Raw genomic sequence first — 22,006 nt, forward strand, 5'->3', positions numbered from 1 at the left:
TAGAAAAGACATAGCACATAATCAGTACAAATCTGGATTTGGCAAGGGTCCTGCGTCAAGTATCAAGGAGCAGGGAGGATAGCTGGAAGACAGTCTGGAAGAAGTATTTTCAGTCAAAGAGCTGGTCCTAAAAGCTGGAGCAGGACATAGCCTTGGGCCAGTAAGACATGAGGAAATGTATTAAGGGTGAGGGGAGAACTAGTCTGCACCTGCAATAGATAATCAGCTATCTTTTTATTTTTTAAAGATTTTATTTATTTATTTGACAGACAGAGATCACAAGCAGAGAGGCAGATGGGGGTGGGGGGGAGCAGGCTCCCCACTGAGCGGAGAGCCAGATATGGGGCTTGATCCCAGAACCCTGAGATCATGACCTGAGCCGAACGCAGAGGCTTAACCCACTGAACCACCCAAGCACCCCAATAATCAGCTATCTTGGCCACAGAAACTAAACACAAATCTAAATAAGTCTGATTTATTAAGTCCCTTATTTTAAACTAATAACATGGAAAGTGTGACAACAAAGTAGAATCTTCAGTGAGATATACGGGCATCTGGGTGCCTCAGTCAGTTAATTGCCTGCCTTTAGCTCAGGTCACAATCCCAGGGTCCTGGGATTGCATCCTGCATCAGACTCCCTGCTCAGTGGGGAGTCTGTTCCTCCCTCTCCTCTGCTTCTGCCCCACCCCTCTACTCGTGAGCACACCCTAGCAAAACAACATTATACTTTTTAATCTTTACAAATGACCCTTCAAGGAGATAGGCTTTCCTGTCTCTGGTTCACAGATGTAGAAACTGTGCTTCACAGAGTAGGTCCTAGCCAGGGAAACAAAGCTGGGATAGAACACAGTGCTGGCTCTAACTATAAGGATCTATTTTCTGCAGGGTGAGGGTCCACTGACAGAACCAGGGGCCAATTCTAATTCAAGGCTTGCTTTGTGTCTGACCCAAAAGCGAAGATTTTACGATTTTAAATGACTGAAAAATAATCAAAGAACTATAATAGTTTGTACTATGAACATTATATGAACTTCACATGTTAGTGTTTGTTAATAAAGTTTTATTGGCATGCTGCCACATCCATTTGCTTATTAGTTTTATATATGGCTGCTCTGGCACAACAACTGCAGGGTCCCATAGTTACCACATCATTATGGCTCACAAGGCTTAAAATATTTGCTACCTGACCCTTTACAGAAACTTTGAAAACCCCTGATCTGCACCATTCTACAAATGTTACAAATAACAATACAAAATTCTCATTTTATTTTTTTTAAGATTTCACTCATTTGACAGAGAGAGAGAGAGAGAGAGAGAGCACGCACAATCATGGGGAGCAGCAAAGGAAGAAGCAAGCTCCCCATTGAGCAAGGAGCCCAATGTGGGACTTAATCCCAGGACCCTGGGATCATGACCCGAGCTGAGGGCAGACACCTAACCAACTGAGCCATTCAGGCGCCCCCAAAATTCTCATTTTAAAGTTGATATACTGGTCATGTAATCTCTTGTCCAGGATGAAAAGCTTTGTTTGACAGTCACCAGGAAGCAGACAAGAAGCAACACTAAGCACCCATAACATTTTACTCTCAGGAACATAAATGAGAACATCCACAACAGCAAAGGCAGGATAACACCACTGGAGGTTAAAAAAACAACACAGAATAATAATGAAAAATAATTAGAAGAATTAGGATGACCAGTTCAGAGACAACATTTCAGTATTTGCTCTCTTTTTTATGGATGTAGGGTTCATAGTTTATAGAGAGAGAATTAATAGAACACAAACTGCCCAAACAAATCACAGATCATGGAAAGCTCAGAAGGGGGAAGTGGGGAAGCTGACCTTCCTATGAACCCAGGACAATAAACCCTGAGGGGCCACTGATGGGAGACTGCTCTGCCACCTGGTCCCTGAAAATGGAACTAGAAGTAGATGACCTCAGGACTTTTAAGACATTCCTGTCCAATTACGTGAGGAGGTTTTTTACAAACCATCCAAAGTGATTTCCATTCAAATCGCTGTGTCTAGGACCTACAGAAGGAGTTTCAGGGTGCAAAGGCTTGGTCAAGGCTTGGGACCCAAGGGCAGCAGCAGCCTAGAGGTAGGAGAGGCTGTGAGGCTCCCCCAGGGCTGGCAGGAAAGGCATAGCTGCGACAGCCCTGGCCAACAATCACGAAGACCAGCATCTCAATGTTGGAGAAGGTTCACTTATGTTTTGTTTTTACCTTAATCACTACCATTAAGAAAGCTTGTTCACTATCATTTACTTCTCAAAAATAGACTGTAGAAGAAAAGTTTGGTTAACTAAGCATATTAGTCAGTGTTCTCCACAGAAAGAGAACCAACAGAATGTGTAGGGGGAAAGAGAGAAAGGGAGAGATGGAGAGAGAAGGCATTTATTTTAAGGAATTGGCTCATACAATTATAGAAGTACAAGTCTGTGGCAGGCTCAAGACCCAGGAAACAGTTACGCTACAGTTTGAATCCAAAGGCAATCTGTAGGCAGAATTCCTTCTTGTTGGAGGAGGTCAGTCTTTATGCTATTCAGGTTCTTCAACTGACTGGATAAAGCACACCAACACTATGAAGAATAATCTGCTTTACTCAAAGTCCATGGATTTATATATGAATCTCATCTAAAACACACCTTCACCTGGAAATATCCAGAATAATATTTGATCAAATATCTTCGAACCATGGCCCAGCAAACTTGATACATAATTATCACACTAAGAGTCCCAATTAATCAAATACTAGTTAAAAAGAGGGGGTATAGCTCAATGGTAGAGCATTTGACTGCAAATACTAGTTAAAAAGAGATATATTGTATGTTTTTGTATGACATTGAAATTTTTTTCTGTTTATAAGGAAGTACAATTTTAAGAGATTTTAGCTATGAAAACTTTCTAACAGAATACAAACATAGAAGTGGCCATTCAAATTTCCCTTGAGATTCTACTCCATTATAAAGATACAATGTAATATCTACTGTCTATCTCATTATTAGTAACATAATACATGTAACATGGCACCCTTGAAGGTTTTAGCAGCAGATTAAATACAAAGATGCATGTGTTCAATTGACAGGAAATTTTAATTGTCAAGTGAAAGAGAAAAAGTGATCCATCAAATCAATAATGGAGTTTTAAAAGACAGAGAAATAAAATTAAGGAAGAATACTCAGTAGAATGGATAACAGAGTAAGAAAAGCTTAAAGTATCCACATGAATGACATAAAAGAAAGGGCATTTACCATCAATGTCCCATCCTCCTCAGGTAATTTGTATGCCCCTAGTCGGCCTAAAGCTGAGAGCACACACTAACTCACAACACAAATTACTTACTGGATCCCTCTTGGATGGTACTCTGCTCAGTGCTGGGGGGGTACTACAGTGAAAAAACAGAGCCTATCCTCACAGGTCATGGCCATTATAAAGTTGTTACAGGCAGGGTGAGGGACATCAATGTCAAGGCACAGCAGGGTGAGGGGATGAGAACAAGGCACAGGGCCATGGCATGTCATCTGAGACCTTCCCTGGGAGCTTCTGGAATCTCCATGTTCTGTTTTCTTCATATCTCTTTTCTTCCTGCTGACACATTTTTATTGGTTGTCGCACTTTCAATGTAAGCTCCCGGAAAGCAGGGGACATACCTGGCTCATTCACCACCAGATCCTAGCACCTACAATCACCCTCACTGACAGAAGAGGAAACCCGACAAGCTGGATGAGACTGTGACTTAATGACCAAATGAATGAACGACCCACATGTTGCACAATTCACCGCATCTCCCAGAAGGAGAGTACTTTTTAAAGAAGTTCCACAGACTGTGGTGTGGAGAAGGATCTGAATGGCTAACACAAGGAGCAAAGAAGAAGCTACAATTCCACAGCACAGCTCAGGATGATCCATGATCCTAGGCAGTCCACCCACAGTCCACAGGACCACTGCAATATGGGTTGTGCTTCTCACCCACACACTCATCTCTCCTTGACTCAATGCAGATGGGCTCAGGAGGAGTAAATTACTGATTTCAAAGAAAGATAAACTAAAGTCAAGGACAGAGATTGAGAGACTCTCTGATAAATTTTTGTACATTTCTCCTAAATTCTGATATACCTCATATCCTGGAATACTTTAATTTTTATTAAAATGAAGTACATGTTACATATATATACTTATATGTCCATATATCATCTCTGGAAATATTCTAAAACTAGTAATACTACTACTAAGAAGCAGGAAAAAAGTGGTGTCTGGAGAACAAGATTGGGAAGGAACTCACTCTACTAAAAATTCTGGCTATAATCTGGGCATCAGTGTAAATACTTTTAATAAGATAAAAATGTTTAAAAGGTCTAACACTAAACTTAGAAATAAATATGTAATATAAAAGATTTGAATTCATTCTTGCTGCACCTCCTCTAATCAAAAACAGGAGTTTCAGAGGCTCCTAGGTGGCTCAGTGGGTTAAGCCGCTGCCTTCCGCTCAGGTCATGATCTCAGGGTCCTGGGATCGAGTCCTGCATCGGGCTCTCTGCTCAGCAGGGAGCCTGCTTCCCTTCCTCTCTCTCTGCCTGCCTCTCTGTCTACTTGTGATCTCTCTCTGTCAAATAAATAAATAAAATCTTTAAAAAAAAAAAAAAAAAAAACAGGAGTTTCAGTTTCTCAGGCAGACATGTCCCTTCACCAGCTGACTTATTTAACATGGGAACATGGACATCATTCACCCTAGGTACTCAGCACAGGGGATTCAGAGAGACAAAAGAACTAATGAACAGACAGGACACTGACACTTCTGCCTGCACTTATACACCACTATGAGAATCACAAACTATTAAGCAGCACAGACTGGGAGCCAGGTACTGTTCTATGCACACCATAAATCAATTCAATAACCAATTTCAACCCCATGAAGTAGGTCTGTCTTTCACCAATCCCGAGATGCACCTTTCCCAAAAGTCAGCATGCCAAATGGGATGAGTCAGATTCATAGGCAGTGAAATTCTCTCCTGGTGATAAATAACAACACATCTTACTGTTGAAGCATACAGTACTTCTTACCACCCAGACAGTGCACAGAGCATATATCTCACCCAGAGCCCTGGACTGGTAAGAGCAGCACCACCCCACCGCAGGCCCCCGGGTCTGTGTACCTCCCCACCTCATAGCCACTGCAAGGTCAGATACTAATATGCTGACCAGATTTGTTTTGGGTGGATGAGACTATGGTGAAACATCGGACAAAAATATTTCAGACTCATTCAATGGAAAACCCTATATAGTCAAACAGACCCTTGATATCAAATACCACTGCAAGTACCCTTCACTATGCAAGTATGTATTTTCTTACCTTTGCAAGGAATTATTAACCATGAAGTCTATTAAATCTACTGGTACTCCTATTCTGATTCTTTTAAAAGGAATAATAAAGGCTTACACAATCTAATAAAATGGAAATCAAGAATGCCCAGAAAACAAAGAAACTTCTAATACTTAAACAGTAGCCAGCCTTTTAAGGAGGGGGAAAAAAATCTCTCAGAAATGAAAACATTGTGCACTATCGGTGGGAAGGTAAACTGGTACAGCCACTGTGGAAAACAGCATGGAAGTTCCTCAAAAAAACTAAAAACAGAACTACCATATGATCTGGCAATACCACTCCTGGGTGTATATCTGAAGGAAATGAACAAATTCAAACAGGTATCTGTACCCCCTTATTTCATTGCAGCATTATTCCCAATAGCCAAGAAATGGAAACAAGCTAGGAGTGTGTCAACAGATGAATGGATAAAGATAGATGTGGTGTGGAATGGAATATTATCTCAGCCATAAAAAAGGAAATCCTGCCATTTACAACAATGGATGATTAGAACATTATGCTAAGTGAAATAAGTCAGAGGAAGACAAGCACTGTATGATCCACTTATATGTAGCATCTAGAAAAGGTAAATTCACAAGGAATAGATTGGTGGTAGCCGGGGGCTGCAGGAGTGGGGGAAATGGGAAGATATTAGTCAAAGGATATAAACTTGCAATTACAATAGGAATCAGTTCCAGAGATCTAATGTATCTTATAGTGACAATGGCTAACAATAGAGTTTTGTTTACTTGAAATCTGCCAAGAACATAATGCTTAAATGTCCTCACCACACACACAAAAAATAATAATTATGTGATCGAGGTGTTAAGCAACCTTACTAGGGTAATCATTTCACAATGTATGTGGGCATTCAAATCATCACACTCTACAGCTTAAACTTACAAAATTTTAATGTATCATTATATTTCAACATAACTAAGGAAAAGAAAAAAATCTCTTAGGGAAAAAAATCTCTTAGAAACTGCTAAATCAGAAGCACCTTTATACATAGAATTCAGATTCACATAATCCAGATTTCCCAGAATTCACATTAATTCCCAGGATTCACATAATCCTGATTTCTCTGCAGAAATTAGACTGACTAGATAATACTGATTAAAAACAGCTCTAATTCCATTCCCTGATGTGCTACCACAACGGCACACAACAGAGCATGTAAGTTTTCTAAACCTTGGGTTTGTTTACTCAAGGGACTTTTCTAAACCTTCTACATGAGTTTTACTCATCAAGTAACATGACATGACTTCCATATGTGTAAGAGGGTGAAAATGTAAGATTATAGGCTCACTCTAATTGAATATAAAATTCTGACAAACTTTTTTTTAAAAAGATTTTACTTATTTATTTGACAGAGAGAGAAACAGCAAGACAAGGAATACAAGCAAGGGGAGTGGGAGAGGGAGAAGCAGGGTTCCGGCTGAGCAGGGAGCTTGATATGGGACTCAATCCTGGGACCCTGGGATCATGACGTGAGCTGAAGGCAGACACTTAACAACTGAGCCACCCAGGTGCCCTAAATGTACATTTTATTTTTTATTCTTTATTTTTTTTAAAGATTTTATTTATTTATTTGACAGAGAGAAACAGAAAGAGAAGAAATACAAGCAAAGAGAGTGGGAGAGGGAGAAGCAGGCTTCCCACTGAGCAGGGATCCCAATGCAGGGTTCGATCCCAGGACCCCAGGATCATGACCTGAGCCAAAGGCAGATGCTTAACAACTGAGCCACCCAGGCACCCCCTGAGAAACTTTTTTATAACAGCAAGAATTATGCTGTTCTAAAGTGTATTAGCTTAAAAACAATATTCAAGTCTTTCATTAACTTGAAGACACTTGTCCTAATATTAAATTGATTAAATCAATAGCTAATCTGTGAACCCCTGAACTAAAGCTAAGAGAGAATTCTAGCTTATCAGCCACCAGGTTAATAAATAGAAGCACATATATTTTTCTCTCAGATTGTTACTACAATTGCAGGATGCAAAAACAACTCTGCAACTCTTTTTTTTTTTTTTTAAGATTTATTGAGATATGTGAAAGAGTTAGAGAGACAGAGAGAGCACAAGCCCAGGAAGAGGGGCAGAGGGAGACAGAATCCTCAAGCAGACTCCCGGCCTAGTGCTGAGCCTCATACAGGGTTCAATCCCAGGACCCTGAGATCATGACCTATGCTGAAATCAAGAGTCAGCTACTTGACTGAGTCACCCGAAGCACCTCCCACTTTGCAATTCTTAATAAGCATATTCTTTTTGCTCATTAAACATGCAAGATGAGGGGTCTTATAATGTGGACTTCAGAGCTCTGCTAAAATGCTCTAACACCTACTTCCTGCCTTTTTAAATCTGTGGTATAATAAAAATATATATTTAGTCTCAGAGCTCCTAAAACCCTTGGAATTTACTGGATAGGCATGTTTTTGGTTATTCTTAACAAACCCCTTTCCACCACACCAGAGTTTATACTAATGAGCTGACTCAGGGTAGAGCCACTAGACAGCCTCAGTGTGGGCTAGTCACCGGAAGGAGAAGTGATTAGAGAGTAAGAGCTGTCAGCCTTACCTCCTGACAAGGGCTGGGGATTAAATTATAGAAACTCCTGCACTATCAGATTGGGGAGTTTCCAGGTTGGGGACACTCGGATGTGCTGAGAAGTAGAGGGACCAAGAGAGGGCAGAGAAGCTCCAAGCCCCTTCCCCAGTTTACATTCCCACCGATAGTATACAAGTAAGTTTACCTTTTCTAGATTCTACGTATAAGTGGATCATAAATAAACTATTAGCTTCCCCTATTCCTTGCTCTATGCATCTTTTCCATTTGCCTGTTCCTGAGTTGTATCCTTTATAATAACCCAATAAACATAAGTAAAGTGTTTTCCTCCATTCTGAGTGGTTCTAGAGCATTATGGATCCTTTAAAGAGTCATGGAACCCCTGAATTTGTAGTCAGCCAGGTAAAAGTGTGAGAAATCTGGGAATCCCATTTGTGGCTGGCACCGAAAGTGAACGCAATCTTGTAGGACTGAGACTTAAATTCACAGGGCCTGTGCTAACTCTAAAATTGAACTGAATTGCTTGACACCCAGTTGGTGCAGGAGAATTACAGGACTGGTATGGAAAAACATGTATCTGATATCAGAAAAAAAAAATTATCTAAATTAGAAGTTATTAATTTGGATAAAAGTAATACGGATGATTGAGATTAAACCAGAAAGAATGCGGCAGAAAAATATAAATATATATGCAAATGATGAATGAAGGAACCAAGGAAAAAAGATAGCATTTTTGTCTTAAGAAAAATGTCTAGTTATACCAGAATATGAAAGATGATGGTAAGGGCCAAGTGAGCAGATACAATAAAATGTACAAGATTCCAGGGAAAATGAATTTTATCTGCCTTGGTTTACAAAACCAGCAAAAATGTGTCAGAATTCACAGAGCTGATCAATAAACAAAACTGTGAGCCTTTTACTGACTAACAGACTGGGCTTCCTCTCTTCCTCTCTCCCATGTCAGCGTGGAAAAGTCAGAGTACGCCATTTTCTCTCAAGCCCAGGTCAGCCTATCCTGGAAGCTGTTTGATACCATCTTCCCAGGATCAGATACTAAATTCTGAACTAAAAAATCATCAAGGTGTTTTTATATCCAAATGGTCTTTGGCACTTTCCAGATCACCAGAATAACAAACATGGGTTCCCACATCACAGAATTCATGATGAAATGCTCACAAGCAGGAGGAAGGCTGAACATAAAATTAGGTAGAGCTGGGATGTTCCTTATTTCTCTATTAGCTCACCACTATCATTAAAGTTTCCCTGTGTTCCAGGTCTCTAAATATGGGAAGAGCTAGTAAATCAAAAAAAGAAAATTAAGGTACCTAGATTAATTTCATACAAGTATAATGTTATGCAAACAAACACTCTACAGTTCCCAGTACAGTGAGAGGCCCTAGAGATGCAACCATGCCTCACTGCCCTTGCTATGTTCTAACCACCGGGGTGGACAATAACCAAATCCTCACACACAGCCATGAAGCCCACCCTGCCAAGAATTTTAGTCCTATCCATTCTGATACTGGTGCTACGTATAATTAATTAACCAGAGCTTTATGTATTACCTGTTTCCTTCAAAGTTAAAGGCCAAAAATGGGTCTTCAACAAACAAGAACAAACACAGAGCCTCAGTGGAATTAACAATCCTGTAGGGAACAGACTCCCGCAGAAGCTGACATCACCCCTTCCAGTAGACACTAGGCAAACTCCCAGAAGTGGTTTAAGCCTTCCATCAAGGACTCAAGATCCAAAGCAACAAGAATTAATTATGGAGAGGCACCTGGGTGGCTCATTCGTTAAATGTCTGCCTTCAGCTCAGGTCATGAACCCAGGGTCCTGGGATCAAGCCCCACCATGAGGCTCCCTGCTCGGCGGGAAGCCTGCTTCTCCCTCTTCCACTCCCCGTGCTTGTATTCCCTCTCTCGCTTTGTCTCTCTGTCAAATAAATAAAACAAAATTCTTTTTAAAAAAAGGGGGGGTGCATAAATAATGAATCTTGGAACACTGAAAAAAATAAAATTTAAAAAATAAGAATAAAATAAATAAAAAAGAATCAATTATGGAGGACGGAATAAAATTATCAGGGAAATCTAATTTGCTTCAGAATATTGTTGGGTTTCTTAATAGTCTTATTTCTGAAGCCGCTCAGGAGACTTTTTTCCTTTCCTGTATGTCTCTAACTCCTAATGCAATAGACTGTGCCTATACAAACAGCATGACACAGCCTTTGAAAAGCAGGCCTCATCAGAGGGACTTGGAAATGTGCTAGAAATGCAAATTCCCAGGCCCCATCACAACTCTAAGGAATCAGAGACTCTGGAGGTGGCGCCAGCCATGGGAATCTAACCAATCCCTCCAGGTGACTCTAAAGAACAACAAAAGCTAAGAAGCCTTGGGCTAGGGATTCAAGACTTAATTCTTTGGAATTCCCACTGCAGGAGAGAGTCTTGATTAATTTTCCTAATACTTGTGGGCCTCCGTGCAGTGGCTTTCAAACTTGAGGGTATAAATATGCAACTTGGAGAATGTGTCCACTGCATGAACATACATACTTCCCAGGATTTAGATGCAACAGGAAATGTAAAAGAATACATTTCACTCCAGTATGGCACAACCCACTTCTGCCGTTTCTTGCTCCCTGCTCTCTTTTCTGTCACCCCTACGCACCCATTGCCTGTTCTGATTTCCACAGTTCTCCACTTGGAGGCCAGTGCCCACTTCTCTTCTGTGACCCCAAACAACACTATCCGTCAAGCACAAACCAGGTCTCTGTAACTGTTGCTCAAACTTCAACCAACACTCCACACCTAAGATGCTCCCACCCTGCATATAGGTGACTCACAGGATCTTTGTCCTCCGTTACACATCCTGGTATATGGATGCCTTTTTTTGCCCATAATCATGACTTATTACGGGAGAAAGTCCACATTTAATGCTTTTTTACAACCTCCAAAGAAAGCTATAAAACCAGCAGGGAAGCTGCCAATCAGCATAGAATATAATGGAAACATTCCTGTTCCAAAAGAAAAAAAATCAAAAACTTATCTTTGAGCTCTTAAAATTAAAACACATAAAGAGTACTGACCAGATGCCACACACATACAAAAACCTCCAAACAATTACCATATTTATATATAATATGAAGTCATAAGCTCCATGGAACTATAAAATGTTGATCCTAATGTCAATAAATTACAGTTATAGTATAACAGAAATAGCAGTGACATTTTCTCAAGAGGCCTGGCTTCAATTTCCAGCTCTGCTCCCGTTATTTGTGCAAACTGTGGGTTCTGTTTCTTGGTAGAGGTGAGGATTAAAGGAACTAATGAGAAAATACTTTCAAGAAAACATGTAACAGCTAAGCAAAGTACTGAGTATTATCATTTCTACTATCTGCATAGACTGAAAAGGTTTATAATAAATTAAAAAGTTCATGCTTAATTCTTCATATAACGCTGACCTAGACAAAAACAAAAAATAACCTTAGCGTATCTTTGAGTAGCCTCTTTAGCTTTCCTTTTTTTATATACTACATTCCCTCAAAATAATAAATATAAAATCCCTAAATGAGGTGTTAATAAGAAACAGTCACTTGAAAAAGTCTAAGACTATAATCCAGTCTGTTTTTTGTGAGGCAGGTCCAGGGTGGGTACAAGCATCCATTTCTTTTTAAAAGCTCAACAGTTTCTGTCTCATGGCCAAAATCAAGAGCAAATGAATTGTCATTGAAAGTCTTGCTGTTGGGGGAGCCAGGTGGTGGGTATTAAGGAGGGCCCGAATTGCATGGAGCACTGGGTGTGGTGCAAAAACAATGAATTCTGTTATGCCGAAAAGAAATTTAAAAAAAAAAAAAAAAAAAAGAGTCTTGCTGACTTCACCTACACAAGAGTATTTACTGGTATTTCCCTGTGAAAAATATAAGATTAAATAAAATAAGGGGCAAAGTGCAGTCCACAAGCCAAAGGCTTCCAAAAAGTGTTTTCTATGTTGCCACAGGAGAGTGATACAAATTTCAAGAATAACTATTTCCACTGAATCTTAAAATAATCACTATTTATAATTAGTCAAGACAAGATATATTATAAAACTTAAAAGAAAAAATATTAACTGGGAAGGACACCACACCAAAGTAGCTTTGCAACAGGAAGACCCTCATTCACAAAGAGCAATGAAATCCAAGTGGCTCATAATGTTAACTACAATGTAGACAACAATCTCCAAAGTGAAAACAAAATTTCAGAATTATGCTTAGACACTCCTATTCCTATTGCATATTCCAAAATTTCTATAAAACATAACTTATACAGGTCTTTACAAAATGAAAACTGCTAATTAAAAGGTACTTACCTTTTCTAGGAGGAAGCTCTCCATTCTGGTTTAATTCTGTTCCCGTATATACAATTTCTCCATCTTTAACCATTTCATTCCACAAGCCACAGAGCCCATCTCTTGTGAAGGCAAGCTGGTAATGACAAATAACAAAAACTTACAGAACAATCATAGAGTGCAATTCTTAAAGAATGATATATTAAAAAAACAACTCATTTCCTCTCATTTATTCAATCATTAACGTTTAATAAAAATCATCCCAAAAAATATAATTAAGTGAAAAAGGCACAGTGCATAATAGTATATAAACAATGCTAGCTTTGCATAGATACAAGAAAAAAGACATGCACATGTGCCCTAGAAAGATAAACCAGAAACAAATAATAATGATTACCTATAGAGAGGCACCTGTGACAGAGGAACATGGGCACCAGAGATTAACAAAAGATTTTGAGTAAACTTTATGTATTTTTACTTCTAAAACATATAAATAATTTTCATCTTCAAAAATTCAAATTAAATCATATAAAGGAAAAATCTACAACTGGCAACAAGCAAATTAACCTATGTTTATCACAGAGAAAAGTATTTCAGGGATCTTTTCAATTATACATCTTCAGTCAAATATACTCTAAGGGAAAAATATCTTCAACATTATTCACTGGTCTTACTGATAATCATAGTATTGATATTAAAATCTTAGAACTATCTCATACATATTGTGTGATATAGCAATGTTAACAAAATAAAACATATGTTTATAATAGTTATGTTAGTGTTATTAGAAACAAAGGTTTTAATAGTAAAAGAGATAAAAAACCAAGGACCTTTTTTTTTAAAGATTTTTTTTTATTTATTTGTCAGAGAGAGAGGGAGAGAGAGTGAGCACAGGCAGACAGAGAGGCAGGCAGAGGCAGAGGGAGAAGCAGGCTCCCTGCCGAGCAAGGAGCCCGACGTGGGACTCGATCCCAGGACGCTGGGATTATGACCCGAGCTGAAGGCAGCTGCTTAACCAACTGAGCCACCCAGGTGTCCCTCAAGGACATTTTTTTAAGAACAAATTGGACTGGAAATATCATTACAAATTTACATTTGAACATACCTGCTTGGGAAGGACCCAGAATGAATGACAGACACTCTGAGAGTAATGAGTACACCCAGAATCCAGACATCAGTTTTTTGGTTTTTTTAAAGATTTTATTTATTTATTTGACAGAAAGAAATCAGAAGTAGGCAGAGAAGCAGGTTGGGGGGGGGAGCAGACTCCCTGCTGAACAGACAGTCTGATGCAGGGCTTGATCCCAGGACCCTGAGATCATGACCTGAGCCGAAGGCAGAGGCTTAAACCACTGAGCCACCCAGGCGCCCCCCCCCAGACATCAGTTTTTAAGTCTCACTTTCTAGTAAACAAAACCTGGGCTCTTGGAGAAAAAAGGCTGATGTCATGGTCAGGGCAAACAAGATGAGCCTAGAATATTTTGTGTTTGCACCCCCACCCCAAAAAAAGCTATGTAAGGCCTTATGGGAACTCTACTGGCCAAAATTAAAACAATTTGAGCATCAAAATACATAACTGCAGTGGACTGCAGAAGTAAATAAAAACATAAGTCCACACTGATATTCAAAGAAAAAAACATAAAACAGAAGTACTCTCACTTGTCAGTATTAGGAGTCAGAAAAGGCTCCCCAGAGCAAGCAGCCAACGAGGGCAGGGGCACGGTAGACACCCAGATGAGGCATCCATTCTGAAAAGTGTAGGTACAACAGAAGCCCTCTTATCAGAAATATAAAACACTTTTCACTAAAATAGGCACATCTGTTTGGCCATCTTTTAACGCAAGGCCAGCACCTTTCCTTTATTTGTAAGTCCACTAACTCATTCCTTGTTATCATTCCAGCATGCACCACCCTTATGAACCATCCACTATTTCCAGTCTCCATTTCTTTACTTTTTTTTTTTTTAAGATTTTATTTGTTTGAGAAAAAGAGAGCATGCAAGCACAAGCAGAGGAGAGGAAGAAGCAGACTCCCTGCAGAGTAGAAAGCCCAACGTTGGACTCAATCCCTGGACCCCAAAATCATGACCTCAGCCAGAGGCAGATACTTAACCTAGTAAGCCACCCAGACACTCCTCCAGTTCTTTAAATGTAGCAAGAATTAAAGGGCACTCTGTCAGTAATTTCAATATAGAATTCCTCTAGACTTTTAAGACATTTTCCCCAATCCTTTATAGTTCTCTTTTACCTAACCTGTTCAAGTAACTTTTTTAGCATCTCACTTTTATCCAAAGCACGTGTAGTAAATAAAACTCTAAGACAGCCCTTAAGATCCTCATCCCCTGGTTCACACATACTCTGTGTAATGCCCTCTGAGTGTGGGTAAGACTCATGGAGAATAAAATGGGACATCACACCTGTGACCAGGTTTTGTTTCCATCTACGGCAAAGGTAAAGGAACTTCTCATATATAATTAGCGTCCCACAACTGTTGATTTCTAGTTATCAAAAGGAAGATTATCCTGGGGACTTACTTAATCAGGTGAAAGCCCTTAAAATATAGGGGCCATCCAGAAGAGACATTTTCTACAGTCACAAAGAGGTGAGCTGCCATGGGCTACCTATGCAGAGGGGTAGCATCTAGGAGCCCATGACTTCAGTTCCCAAACTGCAAGGGACTAAATTCTGCCAAGGAGCACCCAATGAGACCCCAGATAAGAGCACAGCACGGCTGACACCCTGACTACATGTAGCCGGTTAGACTCAAAGCAGAGGACCCTGCTAAGCCTTGGCCAGACTCCTGACCCACAGAAACTGGGAAAGAGAATAAACATGAGTTCTTTTAAGCTGCTAAATTTATGGCCAGTAGCTTTTAACATAGCAAAAAAACCAATTCAGCATCCAACTTAGTTTTCATAAAAGCAACCGCTTTCTTTCAGCACACATATTTTATTTGTTCACCTCACTAATAAGATAATTGCCATAAACACACTTAGAACTAAACATCGACTCTTGATAAAAGTATCAACTGGCAGGGAAAAAGTAAAGAGTGAGGCACAAACGTTCATCACCCCTTGTGTTTTAGTGAGGGAATGGAAAAGCTTGGCTCGTTTGCTCATTCAGGTAAGAGGAGAGCTAATACTGCTAGGGTTCAGTCCAGTTCCCACACAACCACATAAGGATGGGAGGCAAATAGGAACCAGACTAAACAGCCCCATGTGTGCCCTGGCAGTTATATGCCATCTTTAGATGGTCCAGGGAATAAATGAGCATAACGTAAAGCATAATTCAGTATCAGTGCAACAGATGGAGACAGAGAAGAAACTAGAAACAGAAAAGAATTTAGGCAGCCTCTGCCAAGAGTCTCCCCAAAAAAGGGTGACAGCCTAAGCCAAGATAAGGAAAGTACCTAAGACATTTCAGATCAAATGAGACAGATCAGATGTGAAAAGAAAGGAGACAGGGAACACAATCAGATAAAAAAAGAACCAGCTCAGTGTTAACGATTCAGATTTGCACTATGAACATGAGCTTGGAGAACCTCTCCCCACTCACACCTGCATACACTCATACACACAGCCACATATGTATATACATATGTGTACACACACACACACACACACACACCACTGCAAATACAAATCCAGTTCTTAGTGTCAGGAATTAGGACACTAATTAGGAATTAAAGACACTAATTAGGAATTAGAGATTCAAATCTGGAGTCATCAGCAAATGGGATATAGACCGTGACCTGGTGGAAATGCCAATGTGACCAACATCCAGGGGATGAGGATCTTAAGGGCTGTCTTAAGAGTTTTATTTACTACACGTGCTTTGGATAAAAGTGAGGATGTTGGAGTAACCAACATCCTCAACCCTGAATGCACATTGGGATTACCCATGAGGTGCCTCTATCAGTGTTTTGTATACAGTCCAGGATGAATAACATTGGTGTTTAGAGCTAGAAAAAAGAAAAACAAATATGAATTAAAGAATAAGCCAAGGAAGAAGCCCAGTTTATGTGGAAACAAGAATTGTTACTATCATGTCAAGAGGAAGAAAAGTAGAGCAGAAGCTGTGTGGAAGGTGGAGCCTGGGTATCTGGAGGGACACATATTGTAGAAGCCTCCTAGGAATTGAGGACACAAAGATGTAAATGAGCCATGAACCTGAATAAACACCATTTAAAGCACAATGGTCTGGGCATCTTAAGGATTTGAGTAAAGAGGAACATTACTAAGGCAACAAAGCAAGGCTCCCTGGAGGAGGGAATGAAAGAGCTAGGATGAGGAAGGCAAAGATGAAGCTTAGGGGAAAGCATTCAGAGCAATGGAAGAAAGCACAGAATCCCAAAGAGAAAGCCAGGAAATCAAAAATATACACAGCACTGTAAGAACAGCCTGTACAGGAAATAAAAATTAGCAATCTATGAATTTAAGAGTATCTGTACAACAATTATTAACTTGTCCTCTTTTTTTTTTTTAAGATTTTATTTATTTATTTGATAGAGAGAGAGAGAGCAAGAGAGCGGAGTGGGAGAGGGAGAAGCGGGGGAGTGGGAGAGGGAGAGTGAGAAGCAGGCTTCCAGCAGAGCAGGAAGCCTGTTGTGGGGCTCGATCCCAGGACCCTGAGATCAAGACCTGAGCTGAAGGCAGATGCTTAAAGACTGACCCACCCTGGCACCCCAAACTTGTCTTCTTTAATAGCTAAGTTACATTTAAAAATAGCCAATGGGTATTAAATTTTCACTGTTTTTAGACAGAATCAAGATGCTTCTAATTAGTTTACTTGGTCTTAGGTTCATTTTCCAATTTCTTCTCACAGTCTTACTTTATACCTCTAAAATGACATAGCAGATAAAGTCATTTTCATCCTGTAAAGCAGATAATAAGAGGAGTATTAACAGGCCCAGTTCTAAGGGACAGTAAACTCTAACTCAGAGGCTCAATTATTTCACCAGGATCACACAATACTGAGGCTATCAGAAGTAGGATTTGTAAAAAGGCCTTATGCCCAAGCTTGTTCTTCTCTCACCAACACCATAACATTCACCCACACATGCACGAAAAAGGCCTGGGAGAGCCAATGAATCCCCCACTACTACTGCTGGTGCTACTGACACTTAAACACTAAACAGGATTGGGCAAGGGTTAGTCTATTAAAATGACTACTTCAGAGGGTGCCTGCCTGGCTCAGTCAGTAGAGTGTGCAATTCTTGGTCTTGGGGTTGTAAGTTCAAGCCCCATGTTGGCTGTAGAAATTACTTAAAAATAAAATATTTTTTTAATTTATTTATTTGACAGAGAGAGATCACAAGTAGACAGAGAAGCCAGCAGAGAAAGAGGAGGAAGCAGGCTCCCCACTGAGCGGAGAGCCCGATGTGGGGCTCGATCCTGGGACCCTGGGACCATGACATGAGCCGAAGGCAGAGGCTTTAACCCAATGAGCCACCCAGATGCCCAAAAATAAAATATTTTTTAAAAATAGACAAAATGATTACTTCAGAACTGTATAATTATGTAACAGAATCCAAAACAGAATATACCAAATGCTTAAATGACATTTTGATTAACTTATAGGTTAGAAAATGTTTTACTTTATTTTATTTTATTTTATTTTTTCAGTGTTCCAAGATTCATTGTTTATGTACCACATCCAGTGCTCCATGCAATACGTGCCCTCCTTCATACCCACCACCAGGCTCACACATCCCACCAGCCTCCTCTCTTAAAACCCTCAGTTTGCTTCTCAGAGTCCACAGTCTCTCATGGCTCATTTCCCACTCCAATTTCCCCCAATTCATTTTTCCTTTTCTTCTCCTAATGTCCTCCATGTTATTCCTTATGTTCCACATATTTTACTTATCTTTAAAACATGCCTGATATATAATCTGTTCAAATACTTACAGATACTAAAGTAAAGATATCTGCCTTTTTTTCCCAGCCTAGCAGAAAATTAACAAGTATCTCTTAAACACAGGACAACATATCAACTCCAAAAAAATTTTAAGAACGGGTTTCTTTTTCTTTTTTTTTTTTAAAGATTTTATTTATTTATTTATTCATTTTTAAAGATTTTATTTATTTATTTGACAGAGAGAGATCACCAGTAGGCAGAGAGGCAGGCATAGAGAGAGGAAGGGAAGCAGGCTCCCTGCTGAGCAGAGAGCCCAATGCGGTACTCGATCCCAGGACCCTGAGATCATGACCTGAGCGGAAGGCAGCGGCTTAACCCACTGAGCCACCCAGGCGCCCTATTTATTTATTTGTCACAGAGAGAGGAGCGAGAGTGAGCACAGGCAGACAGAGAGGCAGGCAGAGGCAGATGGAGAAGCAGGCTCCCTGCCAAGCAAGGAGCCCGATGCGGGACTCGATCCCAGGACGCCGGGATCATGACCTGAGCCAAAGGCAGCCGCCCAACCAACTGCGCCACCCACCCAGGCGTCCCAAGAACAGGTTTCTTAAGCAACTGGGGAAGTCAGACAGAAACATAAACTACCTCTGTTTTAAGACATAGGGCGGTTAGGAATAGAAAGCCTGAGACCCAAGAGAGGAGTTATAGCACAAAGAACCTAAGGTTGCTTTCCTGAGAGGCACCTGACAATTCTGTGAGCATAGCTAAGACCAAGAACTGAGCAGAGCTGCTGAGGGACAGGCATCAGACAGGGTCCTCATGGGGGAAAGGCCTGTTAAACACACCATGCTTTGAAAATGAAACTTCAAAGGGCCACATACCAGAAGTAGGTAGGGGTGAGGTAGAAGGAGATGGCCTTCCTAGGGAAGGAGCCCAGTTTTTAATCATCTCAGCCCCCAACTGCACTGCAGTGACCTGGGACTATTAGTGCTGTTTTATTGGTAGATCTCCTCCAGAGGAGGAAACTGTCACCCAGGGCCTCAAATGATCACAGTAATTCGTCATATATAGTATCTGAAACTCAAACAAAAGTAATAATGGGTAAGGCAAAATGATATGACAGAAAAATGAAAAAAATATATAGAAGACAACAAAAACAGATCAAGAGTAGATGCAGAAAACAGAAATACAGAAACGGACTTGTCCTCAAAAGGAGAGCCTGAGCAATGGATTTACTTAGCAGACACCAGCCCAGAGCGGTGGGAGGCAGGGAAGGGGGGACAAGAGAACACACGAAGCACAAGACACAACATGTTACATGGGTAAGCAAACTAAGGCCTAGACTACAGGCCAAATCTGGCCCACCATCTAATTTCATATGGCCCCTGAGCTAAGAATGGTTGTTGAATTTTTCAATGGTTGAAAAATAATCAAGGAAAATATTTTGTGACACATGAAAATTATGACATTCAAAGTTCAGTATTTATAAAGCTTTACTAGAACTCAGACACAGTTGTTTATGTATTGTCTGTGGCATGACAACAGCAGAGTTAAGTAATTGTTACAAAGAACAGAGGACTCACAGAAATATTTGCTATCTAGCTCTTTACAGAAAGTTTGCTGACTCCTATTTTACTGCACTGGCCGCTACTCCACAGTGAGCAGAAGATACAGAAGGTTGTCTACTAGGTACATTCACTAAGCACGTGGGACTCTTATACAAGTTTTATAAGAAGAAATCAAGGAATAGTCCAAGGGGGGAAGAAAAAAAAAAGAATTAAAATACCAGTGCCCTTATCAGTCCTTGCAAAGAGGTGAATATTCAGTCAATGGGGAGCTAACTCCTACTCCCCAGCACGTTGTAGCCTATATCATTGGCTCCATGGTAGGCAGCTGGGATGCGGTAACCCACACCCTGTTGTGTAACATTACATTCAAGACTGAAGTGGAAGGGTCACTGATGGGCATACTAGGTGTCAACCCAGAGGGAAGAGAGACATAGTCAATGAAACTAGAACATGGTAAGTTAAAAAAATAATAATAATACAAAACGCTTGAAACGAAACATTTAAAATAGATGCATCTCACTAAACTATACCTTATAATAACTATAAGTAACTATACATTATTAAAATTCATTTAAACGAAACCACGGAAATTTGAGAACCAAAAAATACATTAACTATAATTAAGAACACTGAATGAGATGAAAAGCAGACTAGGAAGTCCTGTGCTGCTTCTGCCTATGGGGGATTAACTTCTTTATGAATTACTTCTCCACTAAAATGAACTAGAAAATCAAACAAAATATACTGCATCCCAGAGCTATGATCCCTAAGAAGGGCAATGAATGAAGCCCTACAACTGCCCAAGCTTACTGCCTAGAAGCAGCTTCCAGGATCCATCACGGAAAAGGGGAACCCAAATAGAGCCGAGAGCCAAGGAGACAGATCAGCTAGAACTAGGTTAAAATGACAAGGGAACAGGTGAAGGGGGATCTGCAGAGAAAAAGTGAACTCCAAAGATGGGCAGTGGGGGGCGCCTGGGTGGCTCAGTGGGTTAAAGCCTCTGCTTTCGGCTCAGGTCATGATCCCAGGGTCCTGGGATCAAGCCCCTCATCGGGCTCTCTGCTCAGCGGGGAGCCTGCTTCCTCCTCTCTCTCTCTGCCTGCCTCTCTGCCTACTTGTGATCTCTCTCTCTCTGTCAAATAAATAAATAAATAATATATATATAGTAAAAAAAAAAAAAAAAGATGGGCAGAGGGGACCCCTTCAGTCTTGGGATAAATACTGATTTGGGCATGGGCTGAGAAAACTACCAAGGCTGGGTAAAGAAGCACTAGAAAGTAGAAGGCAGAAAACCCATGATTTCCAGTCTGAGAAAAACTTGTTTCCATCAACCAGAATGAAAAAGACCCCTATCACACCACTTGAAAGAGTCCTAAGAAAGCAGATAAATTAGTGCATGACTAGAGGTTGTGCTAGATCAGCCTGAATAAACCTGAGGATCAAGCTTCGAAAAAATTAAATTGATCCCAACTAACTTACATGAATCCCAAACAAAACTAATGTTCTTTAAAGAAATAAAGCAAAATCCAGCACAGAACAACATAATATATACAAAGTCCAACATTCAGTAAAAAAATTACCTAGCATGCAAACACACCCCATGACCAAAGCAATCAATCAAATGACAGAAGCAATCAAGAGAAATAAATCCAGATGTGATAGAGATGATGGAATTAGCAGACAAGAACATTAAAAGCTCATTATAGATACATCCAGATGCTCACAAATAGGAAACTATGAACCTGGTAACAAGTGAAATGGAAGATATGAAAAGGACCCATATGGAACACCTAGAGATGAAAAATACAACTGAAGTGAAAACTTCAATGCACAGGATTAATAGATTCGGTACTGCAAAACAGATATACTATAATGTACCATGTCTAAGCAGACAGCTATTATATGTTATCTCCCTTTTAAAATTCATTTATTCTAGGTTCCAAACATAACTGCAGGTGTAATGACCACCATCAGACTTCATGTTAATCTACAGTCATTCAGTGATCTAAAGATCCTTCTCTAGAATCCTTCTCTAGGAAGAGCTCATGGGAACAGTATTTATTAATTGATAAAGTTGTGTCCTTTTTACCTGAAAAGTCAGTTTTGCTAGAACATAACATCCTTGCCTCACATTTACTTTTCTTGGGAGTCACATATATGTTACCGAATTTTCTTCTCCAAAAGAGTCTTCTGATTAGATCTGATGGTAACCTCATTATCTTTCCCTTATAAATATTATTAGTCTTTTCTAAAAACCAAAAGTTAATTTTTTTTAATTTTTTTTTAAAGATTTTATTTATTTGACATGCAGAGATCATAATAGGCAGAGAGGC

The 22,006-nt window shown here is 40.0% G+C and overlaps 1 protein-coding gene across 5 annotated transcripts in view; it reads right to left on the reverse strand.

Annotated features, from left to right (window-relative positions):
- The window catches only part of HERC2 (HECT and RLD domain containing E3 ubiquitin protein ligase 2), a 250,796-nt gene that overhangs the window by 223,866 nt on the left and 4,924 nt on the right, over nt 1–22,006 (reverse strand). For all 5 annotated transcript variants that reach the window (XM_044232144.1, XM_044232143.1, XM_044232140.1 and 2 more), the window contains exon 3: nt 12,275–12,389. In XM_044232144.1, coding sequence (XP_044088079.1) covers nt 12,275–12,389 — 115 coding nt within the window. The remainder of the gene's footprint in view (nt 1–12,274; nt 12,390–22,006) is intronic.

Source organism: Neovison vison, chromosome 13 (assembly GCF_020171115.1).
Source record: "Neovison vison isolate M4711 chromosome 13, ASM_NN_V1, whole genome shotgun sequence".
In the NCBI taxonomy this organism is placed as follows: Eukaryota; Metazoa; Chordata; class Mammalia; order Carnivora; family Mustelidae; genus Neogale; species Neogale vison.